General features: G+C 39.6%; 1 protein-coding gene across 1 annotated transcript in view; it reads right to left on the reverse strand.

Moving 5' to 3' along the window:
• Window positions 1-386: 386 nt before the first annotated feature.
• LOC118800310 (ribonuclease inhibitor-like) overlaps window positions 387-17,003 on the reverse strand; it is a 56,117-nt gene continuing 39,500 nt past the window's right edge. The window contains exon 5 of the mRNA XM_036560513.1: window positions 387-579. Coding sequence (XP_036416406.1) covers window positions 402-579 — 178 coding nt within the window. The 3' untranslated portion in view covers window positions 387-401. The remainder of the gene's footprint in view (window positions 580-17,003) is intronic.

Below are 17,003 nucleotides of genomic sequence, written 5' to 3' on the forward strand. Positions count from 1 at the left end.
AAATCTTTTAGTTAAGCAAATAGCTGAGTGGACATCACTGCAGAGAAAAGCAAAAGTTCAAAGATTCAAAGACTGAATGGTGGGAAACTGAAACACGGCTCTGTTTGAATCTACTGACACGCCTGAAGTCTAAATATTATGCAGTTTCTATATTAGCTCTTCTTTATATGTGCTAAATTCAACACTGAATAAAGCACAAAGCGTAGAATATGGACTAAAATTCACATGATGTTACATTACCAGACAAAGTAGGACAAAAATTTAAATTTGTTTGCAAATAGACGATGATGACTGACAGAGAGAGTGAGAGAGAGAGGTGTGTCTGGGGGGAGGTATATGTGTGAGAGAGACAGAGACAGAGAGACAGTGATGGTGTCTGAGTGTGTAGTGAGGGAGTGATCTTACCTCAGTGTCTCCAGTTGACAGTGTGGACTCTTCAGTCCCTCACAGAGCTTCTTCACTCCTGAATTCTGCAGTTTATTCTCACTCAGGTCCAGTTCTGTTAGTTTCGAGTTCTCTGAGCTGAGAGCTGAGGCCAGAACTGCACAGCTTTTCTCTGTGAGACCTTTACCACGCAGCCTGGAAGAGAAATTATGATACATCAGAACACTTCAATCTCTCACACACACAAACATTAAAACATTAATCTTCATAAAAATGTTCTCTTAAAACACAGCAGGTTAAAATATAAACTACTGCACAAATGAACAAAACAGCATTAAGGCCACAAACAGAACTGGTGTCCTTATATTTATAGTTGTAGAATATAAATACAAGGTCAGGTGACGTATTGAGAACTTGACCAAAGTGATATTTTCTAAATGGGTTTTTATTATCGTTATACTGACTTTTTTTTTTTAACTTAATTTTTTTTTTTTAAGTGTTACAATGTTTCCATGAAAAAAAACCAAAAACAAAAAAACAGAAACAGAAAAAAAACACCCCTATAAGAGTACAAGTTATATCTATACACTCTTCAATCTTAATTATTACACAAATAAGCAACAAAGGGAATCCACTTCAAAATAAAAGTAGTCAATAACATAAGAAAAATAATGAAAATAATGTGAGAACAGAACATGGTTGTCTAATAGTAAATAAACATAATTAGACAGTTATTAAAAAAATAATAAAATAAATAAATAAATAAAAGATAATAATAATAATAACAATAAATTTCTCACTGCATTAGTAGATCCATAACAGGGCTCCATCTCTTCGTAAATGTATCTTTTTGAATCCTTAATAAGTATGTTATTTGTTCCATTTGGTAGACATCCCACACCTTTTGGATCCATAAATTATATGTGGGAGGGTCTGGATTCATCCAATTAATTGTAATACTTTTCAGAGCTACCGTTAGTCGTATTCCTAGAAGGTATTTCTTAGATCTCCCCTCTAAGTTATCCGGTATTACTCCCAATATTGCTACTCTAGGATCTTGTGGAATATTCTGCTGAAACACTTCCTTAAGCGCATCAAATACCTCGTTCCAGAATATCTGTAACTTAGGGCACAGCCAAAATATGTGGATATGGTTACCAATTTGTGCTCCACAATTTCTCCAACATGAACTGTTATGTGTTAAACCCATCTTCAACACTATTTCTGGCGTTCGGAAATATCTGGTGATGACCTTCCATTTGAATTCTCTCCAGATGTTTGAATTGGTCACTAGACTTGCTTCGGTGCATATTTCGTTCCATTTACTCTGTGTTATAACCACATTTAGTTCTGATTCCCATCTCTGCTATATATTTAAGGAATTATTCAGGTTCATAGACATGAATATTTGATACAGTTTACAAATTATTCTTTCCCCTCCATTCTTCGTTTGTAATTCCATGAAATAATTTTCTACATGTGTAGGTTTTATAAGTTTTTCCCATTCTTTGTGTGTATTTAGAAAATGTCTCAATTGCAAATATCTAAAAAAGTGTGTTCTGGGGAGCAAATTCATTTTCAAGCTGTTCAAATGTCTTAAGGTTACCCCTGTCCAACATCTGATACAGTTTGGTTAAGCCATACTCTGACCATCTTTTAAACCCTGTATCCAAACTGTTGGGGATAAAGGTTTTCATATGTCCAATACTTGCTAACAGTGAAATTGTCTTGGGCAGCCTGAATATTGATTTTATTTTTTTTCATATCTTAAAGGTAACTGCAGTTACTGTCCCAATTCTTTTATAGGGGCATCCAAAAATGGTAAGACATTAAAGGGCACTGGACACATACTTTTATCGATATTAAGCCAGCGTGTACTTATATTATTCTGAATCCATGTTACCAAAGGCTTCATCTGTGCAGCCCAGAAATAATATTTTAAGTTAGGCAATTTAAGCCCACCGTCTGATTTGGATAGCTGCAATGTTTTAAGCCTAATTCTTGGACATTTTCTTTGCCATTTAAACTGAGAAATCAATTTATCCAAATTATTAAAAGTAGACTTTGGAACTTCAATGGGTAACATCTGAAATAAATAAAGCAACCTGGGTAAAACATTCATACGTATAGTTTCAATATGGCCTAACAAAGATAGAGGCAGTGTGGACCATCGGTCCAAATCTTTACTAATACAGCAAATTATTTTCTTATAATTTACAGCATAAAGGTTTTGTACAGATTTAGGGATGTGTACACCAAGATATTTAATACCATCTTTTGGCCACTTGAATCCACTCTGGAGTATTACACTTTGTGGTATTTTGCCATTAATATCCATAGCTTCTGTTTTTTCCACATTAATTTTATATCCTGAATAGTATCCATACTGAGAAAGTGTGTCTTTAAGTGTGATATCGTTATTGGTTCTGTTAAGTACAATAGTACATCATCTGCATAAAGGGATATTTTATGTTCTTCTTTATTTATTTCAATTCCTTTTATATTTTTATCATCTCTGATGAGCTGTGCTAATGGTTCGATGCTAATTGCAAACAGAAGAGGTTTAGAGCGAACAGCCCTGTCTACATCCGCGTTCTAATGTAAATTTCTCTGACCTACACCCATTAACCCTGACAGCAGCCTGTGGGTCTGAATAGAGTGTTTGTATCCAATTTATGAAGTTAGGGCCAAATTTAAACCGTTTTAGTGTTTGGAATAAATATTGCCATGATACACGATCAAAGGCCTTCTCGGCATCCAATGATATAATTATTGCTTCTTTTTCTTTATCTTTTTGGTAGGACATTATATTAAGTAATCTTCTGATGGTATCTCCATGGTATCTTCCGGTGATAAAACCAGTCTGATCAGGATGGATAATTTGAGTAATAATCTTACTGGCACGTCTAGCCAAGATTGCTGTTAAAATACGCAAATCTGCATTCAATAGTGATAAAGGCCTATAGGATTGGCATTCGGTAGGATCTTTGCCCTCCTTATGTATTATTACTATGGTTGCTTCTTTCCAGGAGGGGGCTAAAACTTTAAACTCAAACGCATGATGGTATGCTTTTAATAACAGGGGAGATAAAATATCTTTAAAGGTTTTGTAAAATTCATTAATAAATGGTCCTGGGCTTTTATTAGTTTTCAGATTCGAGATCACCTGCTTAATTTCCCATTCCTCTATTGGTTCATCTAATTCCTTGGCCATTGATTCTGTTAGTGTTGTCAAGTTTATGTCTTCCAAGAATGTTTCGAGTTGTATGTCCTCAGAACAAGTATCAGAGTTTTTGTATAAACATCTGTAAAAATCAGCAAAGGATTCTGCTATCTCATCTGGTTTAATACAAAATTTAGTATCCTTAGATTTTATTTTCTGCACTATGTTAGATGACTGTTGCTTTTTCAATCTAAATGCCAATAACCTTCTCGCTCTGTTACCATATTCATAATATTGCTGGTTAACAAATCTTAAGCTTCCCTCAACCTTTTCTGATAACACACTGTTAAGTTCTCTACGGGTTGCGCTAAGAGCTTTAATAAGTCTCGTTGAAGTGGTTTGTTTATGTTCCTTTTCTAAATCCTTTATTTTGTCCTCTAATTCCTGCTGTTTGGCATTCTTTTTCCTTTTTTTAGTGCATGTATATGAGATAATGCGACCCCGGATGTATGCTTTAGCACAATCCCACAATATAAGAGGTGATGTTTCTGATGAGACCTTAGTATCCAAATAATTATTAAGTTCTGTTATGATAAAGCTGGTAAATTCTTTATCGTTAAGGAGGGAAGCATTAAGTCTCCATTGTTTAAAGCTTGGTCTATGGCCTATATGCCACTTGAGTGCAATGGGTGAGTGGTCAGAGATAGTAACAGGTAGTATTTCAATGTCCATTACTCTATGCAACTCTAACTTGGGCGTGAAAAAGTAATCAATCCTAGAATAAGATGCATGCCTACTTGAATAGTATGTAAAGTCCTTATTTCTTGGGAATTTACTTCTCCAAACATCTACAAGGCCCAACTCGAGAGACTGATATTTAAGCATTTTGCTCATTTTAGAGAGGGGAGTTTTCGATTCAGGCTGTCTATCCATGCGTTGTGACAAAACACAGTTTAGATCCCCTCCCATCAATAAAAGTCCAGCGCTATGCTGTATTATATTGTCAAAAATTATTTTGATAAATCCAGGTTTATCTTCATTCGGTGCTTATACATTTACCAGTATATATCTCCCTTCAGTGTCTTTATGTATTAATGTTGGTGTGAAATTTATTTGTCTATGTATCAGGATGGATACTCCCCTTTTCCTCCCTGAGTGGTGTGAAGAATAGTATACTTTATCTGCCCAGGATTTTTTAAGCTTATCATGTTCATCATCGGAGAGATGGGTTTCCTGTAGAAATGCTATCTGACAATTCAGTTGCTTTAATTGGTTTACTAGTTTCTTTCTTTTGATAGGGCTTTGAAGTCCCTTAACATTATAGCTTATAATTTTAAGTGGTTCCACTGTTTATATTTCAGAGGTTGTGCCCTGACCTATTAGCGATGGAGAAGTATAGCTGTGGGTATGTTTTCCTGCTATGAGAGAGAAAAAAAAAAAAAAAAAAAAACACACGTATACATTATCTTCAGAGAAGTCCATTTAAAAATCTGGGTAAGGAAACACTGAAGTGATCTTATTATCCTTATTCTTAACGCATGATCCTGGGGGAACATTAGGATCAGAACACGTAAAACAAAAAAACAATTCCAGCTTGAATTTGCTGTCATGCTTAACAGGGATGTGGGGTCTAATCCCGGCCTGCAAAATTAGCAGGCTATAAGGGCACAGTCTAAATGGAGTTTGACTGTACTTATGTGTGCTAAGATATAGGAGATACCAGGCACTATTCAGACCCCCGCAGGATATCTTACATATGAGACATACAGCAGAACTGTCCACTCGACACTTTTCCGGACTACCTGTAAATGTCTGGCAATAAGTTCAGAAAAAAGTGTCTAATGGGTGATGCACGGCACACACCTGCGCTAGTCCTCCAAGTGACAGAGCACACAACTAGAATAATAATGATCTTGTCCCCACCTGTAAAGTTTTAACACTCCACAGGGATGAATCGCGTACCATCATCTGTGTGATTACTTTTCTTTTAATGTGGGTAAGAAAAGTGTTCCATTACTTCTCCGTCTCAGAGATGATTTCCTTCCGAACATACTCCAAAGCCTCTTGAGGATCCAGAAATTCCTTTTCCTCATTTTTGTATGAGATCTGCAGTCGGGCAGGGTAGAGGAGGCCGTAGCGAACTCCCTGTCGTCCCCGCAGCATCTTCCTCACGTCTGTGAATGCTGCTCTGGCTTTGGCGACGCTAGAGGTGTAGTCTGGGAAAATAGCCATGCGCCCCCCTTTGTAGTTTAGCGGAGCTCTGTCTCGGGCTCTTCACAGAACTTCCGCAGCATCTCCATCATAATGCAGCTTGGCGATGATAACCCGTGGCTTGTCCCCTGGTTTCCATAGGGCAAGGCTGCGATGTGACCAGTCTATCTTTATATCTCGGTCCATCTGTAGTACTTCTGTAAGAAGTTTGGAAACAGCCGCGGGAGAACTCGAGTCCGGTTTTTCATCCACTCCAACTATCCGTATATTCCCCCTTCTCATTCTGCCCTCCAAGTCTTCATTCCTTTCTCTGAGTTTTTCGACTTGACTCTGAAGCTGTTGGTCTGTGCTGATGGGGAGTGATGTTCATGTTGGTCTGTGCTGATGGGGAGTAATGTTCATGTTGGTCTGTGCTGATGAGGAGTAATGTTCATGTTGGTCTGTGCTGATGGGGAGTAATGTTCATGTTGGTCTGTGCTGATGGGGAGTGATGTTGATGTTGGTCTGTGCTGATGGGGAGTGATGTTGATGTTGGTCTGTGCTGATGAGGAGTAATGTTCATGTTGGTCTGTGCTGATAGGGAGTAATGTTCATGTTAGTCTGTGCTGATGAGGAGTAATGTTGATGTTGGTCTGTGCTGATGGGGAGTAATGTTGATGTTGGTCTGTGCTGATGGGGAGTGATGTTCATGTTAGTCTGTGCTGATGAGGAGTAATGTTCATGTTGGTCTGTGCTGATGGGGAGTGATGTTCATGTTAGTCTGTGCTGATGAGGAGTAATGTTCATGTTGGTCTGTGCTGATGAGGAGTAATGTTCATGTTGGTCTGTGCTGATGGGGAGTAACGTTGATGTTGGTCTGTGCTGATGGGGAGTAACGTTGATGTTGGTCTGTGCTGATGGGGAGTAACGTTGATGTTGGTCTGTGCTGATGAGGAGTAATGTTGATGTTGGTCTGTGCTGATGGGGAGTGATGTTCATGTTGGTCTGTGCTGATGGGGAGTAATGTTGATGTTGGTCTGTGCTGATGGGGAGTGATGTTCATGTTGGTCTGTGCTGATGGGGAGTAATGTTCATGTTGGTCTGTGCTGATGGGGAGTAATGTTCATGTTGGTCTGTGCTGATGGGGAGTAATGTTCATGTTGGTCTGTGCTGATGGGGAGTAATGTTCATGTTGGTCTGTGCTGATGGGGAGTAATGTTCATGTTGGTCTGTGCTGATGGGGAGTAATGTTGATGTTGGTCTGTGCTGATGGGGAGTAATGTTCATGTTGGTCTGTGCTGATGGGGAGTAATGTTGATGTTGGTCTGTGCTGATGGGGAGTAATGTTCATGTTGGTCTGTGCTGATGGGGAGTGATGTTCATGTTGGTCTGTGCTGATGGGGAGTAATGTTCATGTTGGTCTGTGCTGATGGGGAGTAATGTTCATGTTGGTCTGTGCTGATGGGGAGTAATGTTCATGTTGGTCTGTGCTGATGGGGAGTAATGTTCATGTTGGTCTGTGCTGATGAGGAGTAATGTTCATGTTGGTCTGTGCTGATGAGGAGTAATGTTCATGCTGGTCTGTGCCGATAGGGGAGTAATGTTCATATTGGTCTGTGATGACGGGGAGTAATGTGCATGTTGGTCTGTGCTGATGAGGAGTAATGTTCATGTTGGTCTGTGCTGATGGGGAGTAATGTTGATGTTGGTCAGTGCTGATGGGGAGTAACGATCATGTGGGCATGTGCTGAAGAGGAGTAATGTTCATGTTGGTCTGTGCTGAAGAGGAGTAATGTTTATGTTGGTCTGGGCTGATGAGAAGTAATGTTCATGTTGGTCTGTGCTGATGGGGAGAAATGTGGATGTTGGTCTGTGCTGATGGGGAGTATTGTGCATGTTGGTCTGTGCTGATGGGGAGTATTGTGCATGTTGGTCTGTGCTGATGGGGAGTAATGTTCATGTTGGTCTGTGCTGATGGGGAGTAATGTGCATGTTGGTCTGTGCTGATGGGGAGTATTGTGCATGTTGGTCTGTGCTGATAAAGAGTAATGTTCATGTTGGTCTGTGCTGATGAGGAGAAATGTGGATGTTGGTCTGTGCTGATGGGGAGTAATGTTCATGTTGGTCTGTGCTGACGGGGAGTAATGTTCATGTTGGTCTGTGCTGATGGAGAGTAACGTTCATGTTGGTCTGTGCCGATAGGGGAGTAATGTGCATGTTGGTCTGTGCTGATGGGGAGTAATGTTGATGTTGGTCTGTGATGACGGGGAGTAATGTTCATGTTGGTCTGTGCTGATGAGGAGTAATGTTCATGTTGGTCTGTGCTGATGGAGAGTAATGTTCATGTTGGTCTGTGCTGATGGGGAGTAATGTTCATGTTGGTCTGTGCTGATGGGGAGTAATGTTCATGTTGGTCTGTGCTGATGTGGAGTAATGTTCATGTTGGTCTGTGCTGATGAGGAGTAATGTTCATGTTGGTCTGTGCTGATGGGGAGTAATGTTCATGTTGGTCTGTGCTGATGGGGAGTAATGTTCATGTTGGTCTGTGCTGATGGGGAGTAATGTTCATGTTGGTCTGTGCTGATAGGGGAGTAATGTTCATGTTGGTCTGTGCTGATGGGGAGTAATGTTCATGTTGGTCTGTGCTGATGGGGAGTAATGTTCATGTTGGTCTGTGCTGATGGGAGTAATGTTGATGTTGGTCTGTGCTGATGGGAGTAATGTTCATGTTGGTCTGTGCTGATGGGAGTAATGTTGATGTTGGTCTGTGCTGATGGGAGTAATGTTCATGTTGGTCTGTGCTGATGGGGAGTAATGTTGATGTTGGTCTGTGCTGATGGGGAGTAATGTTGATGTTGGTCTGTGCTGATGGGAGTAATGTTGATGTTGGTCTGTGCTGATGGGGAGTAATGTTGATGTTGGTCTGTGCTGATGGGAGTAATGTTGATGTTGGTCTGTGCTGATGGGGAGTAATGTTGATGTTGGTCTGTGCTGATGGGAGTAATGTTCATGTTGGTCTGTGCTGATGGGAGTAATGTTCATGTTGGTCTGTGCTGATGGGGAGTAATGTTCATGTTGACCACTTTTTGTGTCTTTACTAATATTTTAACTTTTCTATATGTTTAAGCTAAGACAGTCTGTGTAACGAAACGGTATCTGAGAACCCATAGGGAGCTGTTTTCATGACAGCTATCTTTAAAATACTATGTAAAATCTCTGACTGTCCTGAAACAACCTCAATTCTAAAGCTGTGAATGTTATTGATGCTTTGTTACAGATGAAAACCAAAACAATTTCTGCTAAAGTAGGCTGGTAATCAAAAGCTCAGAAAAGTGAATGCAGGAAAGCTAAGCATAAATAGAGACACACTAAACTTTAAATTTACTATGACATTTATAAAGACACACTAAATAATTATAAGTTAGATGTACACAAAGCCAGACAGTCTTACTTCACTAACATTCCTAATAAAAACATTAATAATGCCTGCACCTTATTCACAATGACTGACAGAATAACACACAGGAAGACCGGAACTCTTTTCTGAGGATAAATGTAATAAATTTGCAGCTTTCTTGAGAAATAAAACTCTAAAGGTCAGACAGGCAATCAGCACTACTCCTTCTATAAACAGAGCAGGTCAGCATGTCCTGCCTTGAAATAACAAGGTATGTAATATGTCCAAATTCATTGCCGCTGACCTGAAATCACTCTGCATCCCGCTACCTGACTACTGCAACGGTCTCTTTACTGGCCTTCTCAAGACCACAATCAGACTTACAGCTTATTTAACATGCAGCTGCTAGAATGCTTACAAAAACTAAGAGATCTGATCACATCACTCCAATCCTCCAGTCACTGCACTGCCTACCAATTAAGTATAGAATTGACTCTGAAGTTCTTCCAATTATATACAAGTAGTGAACTGATCACTCTGGACCGGTCAGTTAGTAGAGCACAGAGTCAGACCCAAACAGGGTGAGGCAGCATTCAGTCATTATGCTGTCAACAGCTGGAACAAACTGAATTCCTGCACAAGCATGACTGTAAGCCAGATTCTGTCTGTTCTGAGAGCTCATCGGTGGAGTCTCTCCTAAAATCTAACAGAAAATATTTTAGAAAATCATCTCTGATACCAAAGCAGGCTATAAAAGCAGGATAGAAATGTTGACTGCCATGTTTACTCTGAATTTCTGAAACATTACCTACATGATACTTGTATTAAAATTCAGTCATGTGACTTTCCCTTCAAGACTTCTGGATGACTTTTGGAATTTATAAAAGCTTTATGAGCGGTCAGGAGCAGGAGTTCATTTTCTCTGTGCTTCTGTGAGACTTGTGTGGAAATTTAGGTAAAGAGAGTTTTACAAATGATTTATTCATAAATTATTTTTTCCAAGTTTCATTAATGAGGCCAAATGTCTAATGAACCCAGATAAATATATAAACCGACTCTAATACGCTGCTCCTGTGCACCTTCACAGGTTTCAGTGGATCAGTAGGAAACTAAGAGTCTGAAAAAAAGAAGAAAATCAGTGACAGACGTGTCCAGAATGATGATCAGAGCTGTAGACTGATAAACCTCTAACATCTCTAATGACAATTCTCTCTGTACACAGTAGCTAAAGGTCTCACAGCTATTAACTCAGGAAGAACTACAGGAGAGAACAGGCTGGACGTTTTCTCTGCATCCTGCCACTGTGATTATTTTAGAACATACTATGTACAGTTTATTTTTATCTCTTGCAGAACTCCCGATATCTGGAATACAGGTCATATCATTGTGTAACACAAGAGAGGTGAGGCATCAGATCTTAATAATCATACACTATGGGTGGGAATCTTTAGGCACCTCATGATTTGATTCGATTATGATTCAGAGGCTGCGATGCGATTATAAAATGATTATCGATGCATCTTTTTTTCTCTGTACAGGATTTTTATCTTCATACTGTCTGAGGACTTGGTAGTTTTAAAGCAAAGTATTTGTAATGATCCATAATGTAAATGCATTACGGATCATTACAAATACTTTGCTTTAAATATCTAAAAAATCTTTTATTAATAAATTAAATGGAAGTGATGTGGCAAGTGAACTAGGAGGCTCTCATTCAGAGACGCTGCTGCGAATCTTGGCTCCAAAGTGTGCAGCATAGTGTGAAAGCCCTGGTTCTCAAAGACTGAGAACAGACAGCAGATAGCAGGAGCACATAGCAGTAGCCAGTAGCGAACGAAGAAACAGAGATTAAGACGAACATTTGGAGACTTATTCGCATTTATAAGCAGCGCGGTTGGTTAAATCTGCTGAGAGACTGTCTTTCTCTAAAACGTTGCGAAAATGAACTCGCTTCTCTTTCGTATTTTCCCGTTCCACCTTAAATGGTGAGGCAGTTACATTCGGCGCCTAAGGCAGAATTTAAGGTGGAACGGGAAAATTAGAACGAGAAGCTGGCGAATGAGAAGCGACTTCAGCCTCGTAAAACAGCCGGACGCTGAGACATTTTACAAGAAACTCTTCTAGTTTTGAAGAAAAGTTTTCTGGCGGAGACGGGAGGAAAGCGGCTATAGCTGAAGCTTAAAGCAGAGCGAAGTAAGTCCATGTTTTCGTTTATATTGTTTAGCCCATACTAGGACATCATCACATAATGAGACACGCTGGACATTAAATGTTGTGGCTCCTAAGGTGGTTTGATTTTTGTTGAAAGGACAAAATGGCTCTTCTTATCATTTGTGTTGTGACTCCTGACCTAACCTGGCTTTAATGCAGAGGGAGCCGGTCGGATTTCTCACTCATCCAGTAGTGTTTTTGTTATGTGCCCCACAGACTGTCCGGGCGCTGCACTTACCCACTTCTAGTTCCGCCTTTTGCGTTCCGTCAACATTACGTTATAAATCAAATATTTAGAAAATCGATTTTTGACATATATGATTCGATTCAGAATCGTTCATGTCCGCATCGCGATGCATCTAAGAATCGAGTTTTTCCCCACCCCTATCATACACCAATCTAGAAACTGCTGTGCTTAGCAGGGATGGGGGAGTAGCTAAGTAGTGCGCTACTGTTTGTAGCTAACTACAAATTTTTGTAGCTAGTAGCTGTAGCCACTGCAGTTTTATGAAATGTAGCTAGTAGCTGTAGCGCCTACAAATTTTTGTGTAACTATAGCGATAATTTTCGCTACAATTTCGCTACAGGCTTCAGACAATCCACGCAGAATCTGAACCACAGAACGCAGTCATTAACTGGGCTGGTGGTGATTGTGCAGTAATGACTGAGCCGCGGACAGTTCAAACAAACGGGCACGCGCTCATCACCCCTTACTAACAGGCTTAGCTCAGGGGTCACAACTGAAATGATATAAAGAGCCATTTTGTCCTTTCAACAAAATGAAACCACCTTGGGAGCCACAGCATTTTATATCCGTTGTACCATCATGGCTGTAAGTTTGTGCTGATAGTACAGGCTAAAAATATAAATGCAAACTCAGACTTACTTTACTCTGCTTTAAGCTTTAGCTCAGGTGTAGCCGCTTTTCTCACACCTCAGTCAGGAAACTTTTCTGCGAGCTTCTTGAAACCAAGTGTGTGAGTGATTATAAATGTAAATAAGTCCATTCATCTCCAAATTATTGATGTTCATCTTAAATCTCTCTCTTTGCTGTTTCGTTATCTGCGTTGCTGTGTGTCCAGCAGTCTGCGCTGATCTTCAGCATTAAAGGGTCAATTAGCAGTTCTACATTAACTCCAGCGTTTAAGACCATTTATTGTTAAACTGTGTTGAACTGTGTTATAACGATTTTACAGTAAAGGAGGATTATTATGATATTTTACCTAGAAATCTAGTTCTGCTGTGGAGCCGCAGCAGCTCTGCAGCAGAGGAGAGATTATTCAGGCCTGATTCACCCCAAACAGAGTCAGAGTCACTGATGAGGATTTTGAGGCTGAAGTGTTGTTGAAGTTTAAAGGACTCTGAATGTCGTGTCTGTACAGATCTTACTGAAATGTTTCAATCAGAGCAGTTTTATTTCAGCAGTTATCAATGCTTTGCACAAAATTCTCTGGTTTGTATTCGGTTATTTTTGTCGATTTTTGTTAGGAAAAACCTGGAATGATTGACTTTGCCTTTACTTAGTCTAAATGTTTGTTGGATATCAGGCCTTTGATTGTGTAAGTTTGATTGCTGTTTACACTTAAACTCACTTTTTGGTGATATTTTTGTATATTTGCAGCTTTTCAGTTGTATGTCTCTTTCTGGCTCATGATTAAATGCAGTGTCTTGTTCACACTGTCAGTTGGGCTTGTCTGGTGTGTCAGTCGGAGATTCACAAACATTCTGACAATCGTGCTTTGAAAGTAGCTAAAAAGTAGTGCACTACTTTTCAAAAAGTAGCTAAAAAGTAGCCACTACTTTTTCTGGAAAAGTAGCTAAATTGTAGCAGCTACAAATTTTGGGAAAGTAGCTACAAAGCAGCTAACTACTATTTTTTCAGTAGCTGTCCCAACCGTGGTGCTTAGCCAGCATTGTAGAAACCTCAGTGACTGTTCAACTGGTGTTGTCTTTATGCAAACAGTCCTGTGTTCTTAACTGGCCTTAGAGAAAAGCACAGCACCTTTTCTGATAGCACTGTTTTAAAACTCTTTACTGCTGCTGACAGAAAGAAGCATTGTGCTGTCCTTATTACTGATCTGTCCAAAGCCTTCATCACTGGTTAGGATTCTCTACTTGTACGAAGCTTACAAAACACTGGTTTTGTTGAAAATGCTACTAACCAGGTCCTAAATGACTCTTCTGATAGGCAACAGTGTGCAGCTCTGGAACACCATAAATCAGAATTACTGCCCAATACAAACAGGTTCCCGCAAGGTTCAATCATAGGCCCGGTTTTACTCAATATATATATGATGTTGCCACCTCCACCCTAGACTTAATGCTGAGAACACTACTTTATATTGTTCTGTACTATTTTATACTGTTCTGCTGATTTTGTTGATGCAGCACCAGAAAAACTATGATATATACTATACTATACTAATAGTGTCATACAGATTCCTCATTATGAGCACAAATTATTTTAAAAAGTGAAGAAAACTACATTCATGCCACCTTCCAGATCTTCCGGTACAGATTTTAACACTGAATATCACTACAATGTGTGGATCTTGCACTGAAACAGACACTGAGTATACGTATCTTAGCATATGGCTGGAGAATTAACTTAATTTAAAATATTGTATCTGTAAGCCAATTAAAAAATGAAGACAAAAACTATATTTTCCTACTCTGAAATAAACTGTTTCTCCCACACTAGGAAAAAACCACCAAACCACCAAAAATCACTGAGACACTTTACTATCTATTCTGACTACAGTGATGTAATTTATACACATGAGTAGCTTAAAACCCAGATTCATCACTGATGACCATTACAGCTCTCGTCACTGTAGACTGGATGAAGAGCTGGTTGGTCCTCCAGCGTGGCAGGAAATGCAGTAGCTTGTGTTTATTTACCGACATTGTTCAGTCACACGCCATCTAATATCACATCCGCACCCTCTGTAAATAAGATAAATGACCAGACTCGTTCCAGTGACTGGATGACCCTTCAGCTGCTGAGCGCTGTTAGTGACCAGGGAAAACGTGCTTTTAGCTGCAGTGCACCAGCCAGCAGGAATTCAGTACAGGACACTGTAAAGCTCCACTCACTGGTGTCACTGCACCATCTTAAACTTCTAATATCTAACCACCTCCACTCGGCAGGCAACTGTTTAACTGATCTTAGTGGTTTTCTTAGTTTATTCTTTGCTGTATTTGATGTTATTTTACTAATAATTTTAGTTGGTTGTCAGATTTACAAGTTTGTCTTATTAGCTCATGATTCTGGTTGGTTTTAGCTTTTATTTTTATTTACTTATTTATCCAATATTTTTTATATTTCTATCTTTTTTTATTTTTAAAGGAATCTTATCTTTTCTCTTTATCTACATTCATTGATTAAATTTCATGTTTATATTTCAATCTGTTCTTTTCATCATATTTATACATGCATAATCATCTACACTATAAATGAGGATCACTCTTGAAGCATTAAAGAGTGAAAATAAACATGATGGATCGAGAATGAAGCTATACTAAAAAGGGTCAAATCTCGAGGCAGTCTTGTGGGGCAAAAAGTGATTTTATAACGAGAAGACACTTCTGGGGAAAACCTATTTGGTGCTGGATGCCAGCAAAATCAGCTGCAAACAGTGTTACATCCCCTCTAAACCCCACCCCCAACTCCCTCAAGTGCAGGCTTTTTAATGTCTGAACAATTAATAACACCAGTGAAGCCAGCTAGTGAAATTGGTTCAGCTGCACACGCAGGTCACAGCACTGAAATGGACTAGAAAGCATCTTCAGGCGATTTCAGTCAGACTTATTCCATCAGTGGTTTGTAGGAACAGCTGTGGGTGAAGTTGCTCTGTGGTGAGTTCATGTATTTATATATATTTTACTGTTGTTGTTTGTTGTGATAACAGGTGTTCTTTTCACAGTCGTTTAAGTGGGCATGGCGGCACATCACTCAGCCCATCCTCTGCTTCTACTACTCACCCAGCGATCTCTTTTAAAGCTAACGCTTAGTCTAGTTTAATGGAACGTCTTCTCAGTGAGAGGAATGTCCACAATCATGCTGGAATTGTTGCCTTTTGGACAGTGTTGTCGAGCCCACCATCACCCCCCACTCTGAGCTCTGCCTTCAAGAGGTGGTGGATTGGTTTAGACATTTCACTCTCAGTCTGTTCTAAATAAGTCTATGTTTCCCCACATTTAGCCCAAAATTTATCACGGCCGTCACCAGACATTCCAGTACAAATTCAAACGAGGCTCTAAGGCACGAATCTCCAAATCACAAATCTCTTATTGTTCTCAAAAATACTTGCAATATTAAGTAAAATGTTTTGTTTATAGTTAATAATATTTATGTTATAAATATACATTTGTACATTTGTTATTATTAAACATTAAATAATATTGAGCTTACAGACAAGACACGATCTCTAAACACTTATAAGAGCACTTTATTTACCCATAATCACTCACAGAAAGTCACTGAATTAATGTGGTCTACTTTGGCCAAACTGACGGCTCAGAAGATTTTCTCTTGGAGAGCCTGTTTAAAGTCCAGGCTCCTCCCCTGACAGCCTGCAGGTACAGCAGGGTAGAAGCCCTCTCCTCTCAGCCTCTACACTTCTGTGGGTTTTTGTGGGTAATTAAAATTGATGGGTGATCAAACTTTGATTATAATTTGAAAATGTAAAGTGTTTGTTTGGTGTTTGCTGTTTGTGGGGTTTGTATCTGGATGTTTTACAGTACAGTGTCTTACACAGTCAGTGTGTGTATCTCTGCCCTGTGTGTGAGATTTACTTTTGAGGTGTGTGTCGAGTTTTTCAGTGAAGAGTTTTCCCAGTTAAAGGTTTAGAGAATAGAGTTTATGGTAATGAGCCATACGCTTATAGTTTCGGGAAATGTGTGTAGTAAGATTGTGTGTGTGTGTGTGTGTAATAAGATTGTGGCTGTGTGTGTGTGTGTGTGTGTGTAATAAGATTGTGGCTGTGTGTGTGTGTGTGTGTGTGTGTGTGTGTAATAAGATTGTGGCTGTGTGTGTGTGTGTGTGTGTAATAAGATTGTGGCTGTGTGTGTGTGTATGTGTGTGTGTGTGTGTGTGTGTGTGTAATAAGATTGTGGCTGTGTGAGTGTGTATGTGTGTGTGTGTGTGTGTGTGTGTGTGTGTGTGTGTGTGTGTGTAATAAGATTGTGGCTGTGTGTGTGTGTGTGTGTGTGTGTGTGTGTGTAATAAGATTGTGGCTGTGTGAGTGTGTATGTGTGTGTGTGTGTGTGTGTGTGTGTGTAATAAGATTGTGGCTGTGTGTGTGTGTGTGTGTGTGTGTGTGTGTAATAAGATTGTGGCTGTGTGTGTGTGTGTGTGTGTAATAAGATTGTGGCTGTGTGTGTGTGTATGTGTGTGTGTGTGTGTGTGTGTGTGTGTGTGTGTGTGTAATAAGATTGTGGCTGTGTGTGTGTGTGTGTGTGTGTAATAAGATTGTGGCTGTGTGTGTGTGTGTGTGTGTGTGTGTGTGTAATAAGATTGTGGCTGTGTGTGTGTGTGTGTGTGTAATAAGATTGTGGCTGTGTGTGTGTGTATGTGTGTGTGTGTGTGTGTGTGTGTGTGTGTGTGTGTGTAATAAGATTGTGGCTGTGTGAGTGTGTATGTGTGTGTGTGTGTGT

Source organism: Colossoma macropomum, unplaced genomic scaffold, assembly GCF_904425465.1.
Source record: "Colossoma macropomum unplaced genomic scaffold, Colossoma_macropomum, whole genome shotgun sequence".
NCBI classification, from domain to species: Eukaryota; Metazoa; Chordata; class Actinopteri; order Characiformes; family Serrasalmidae; genus Colossoma; species Colossoma macropomum.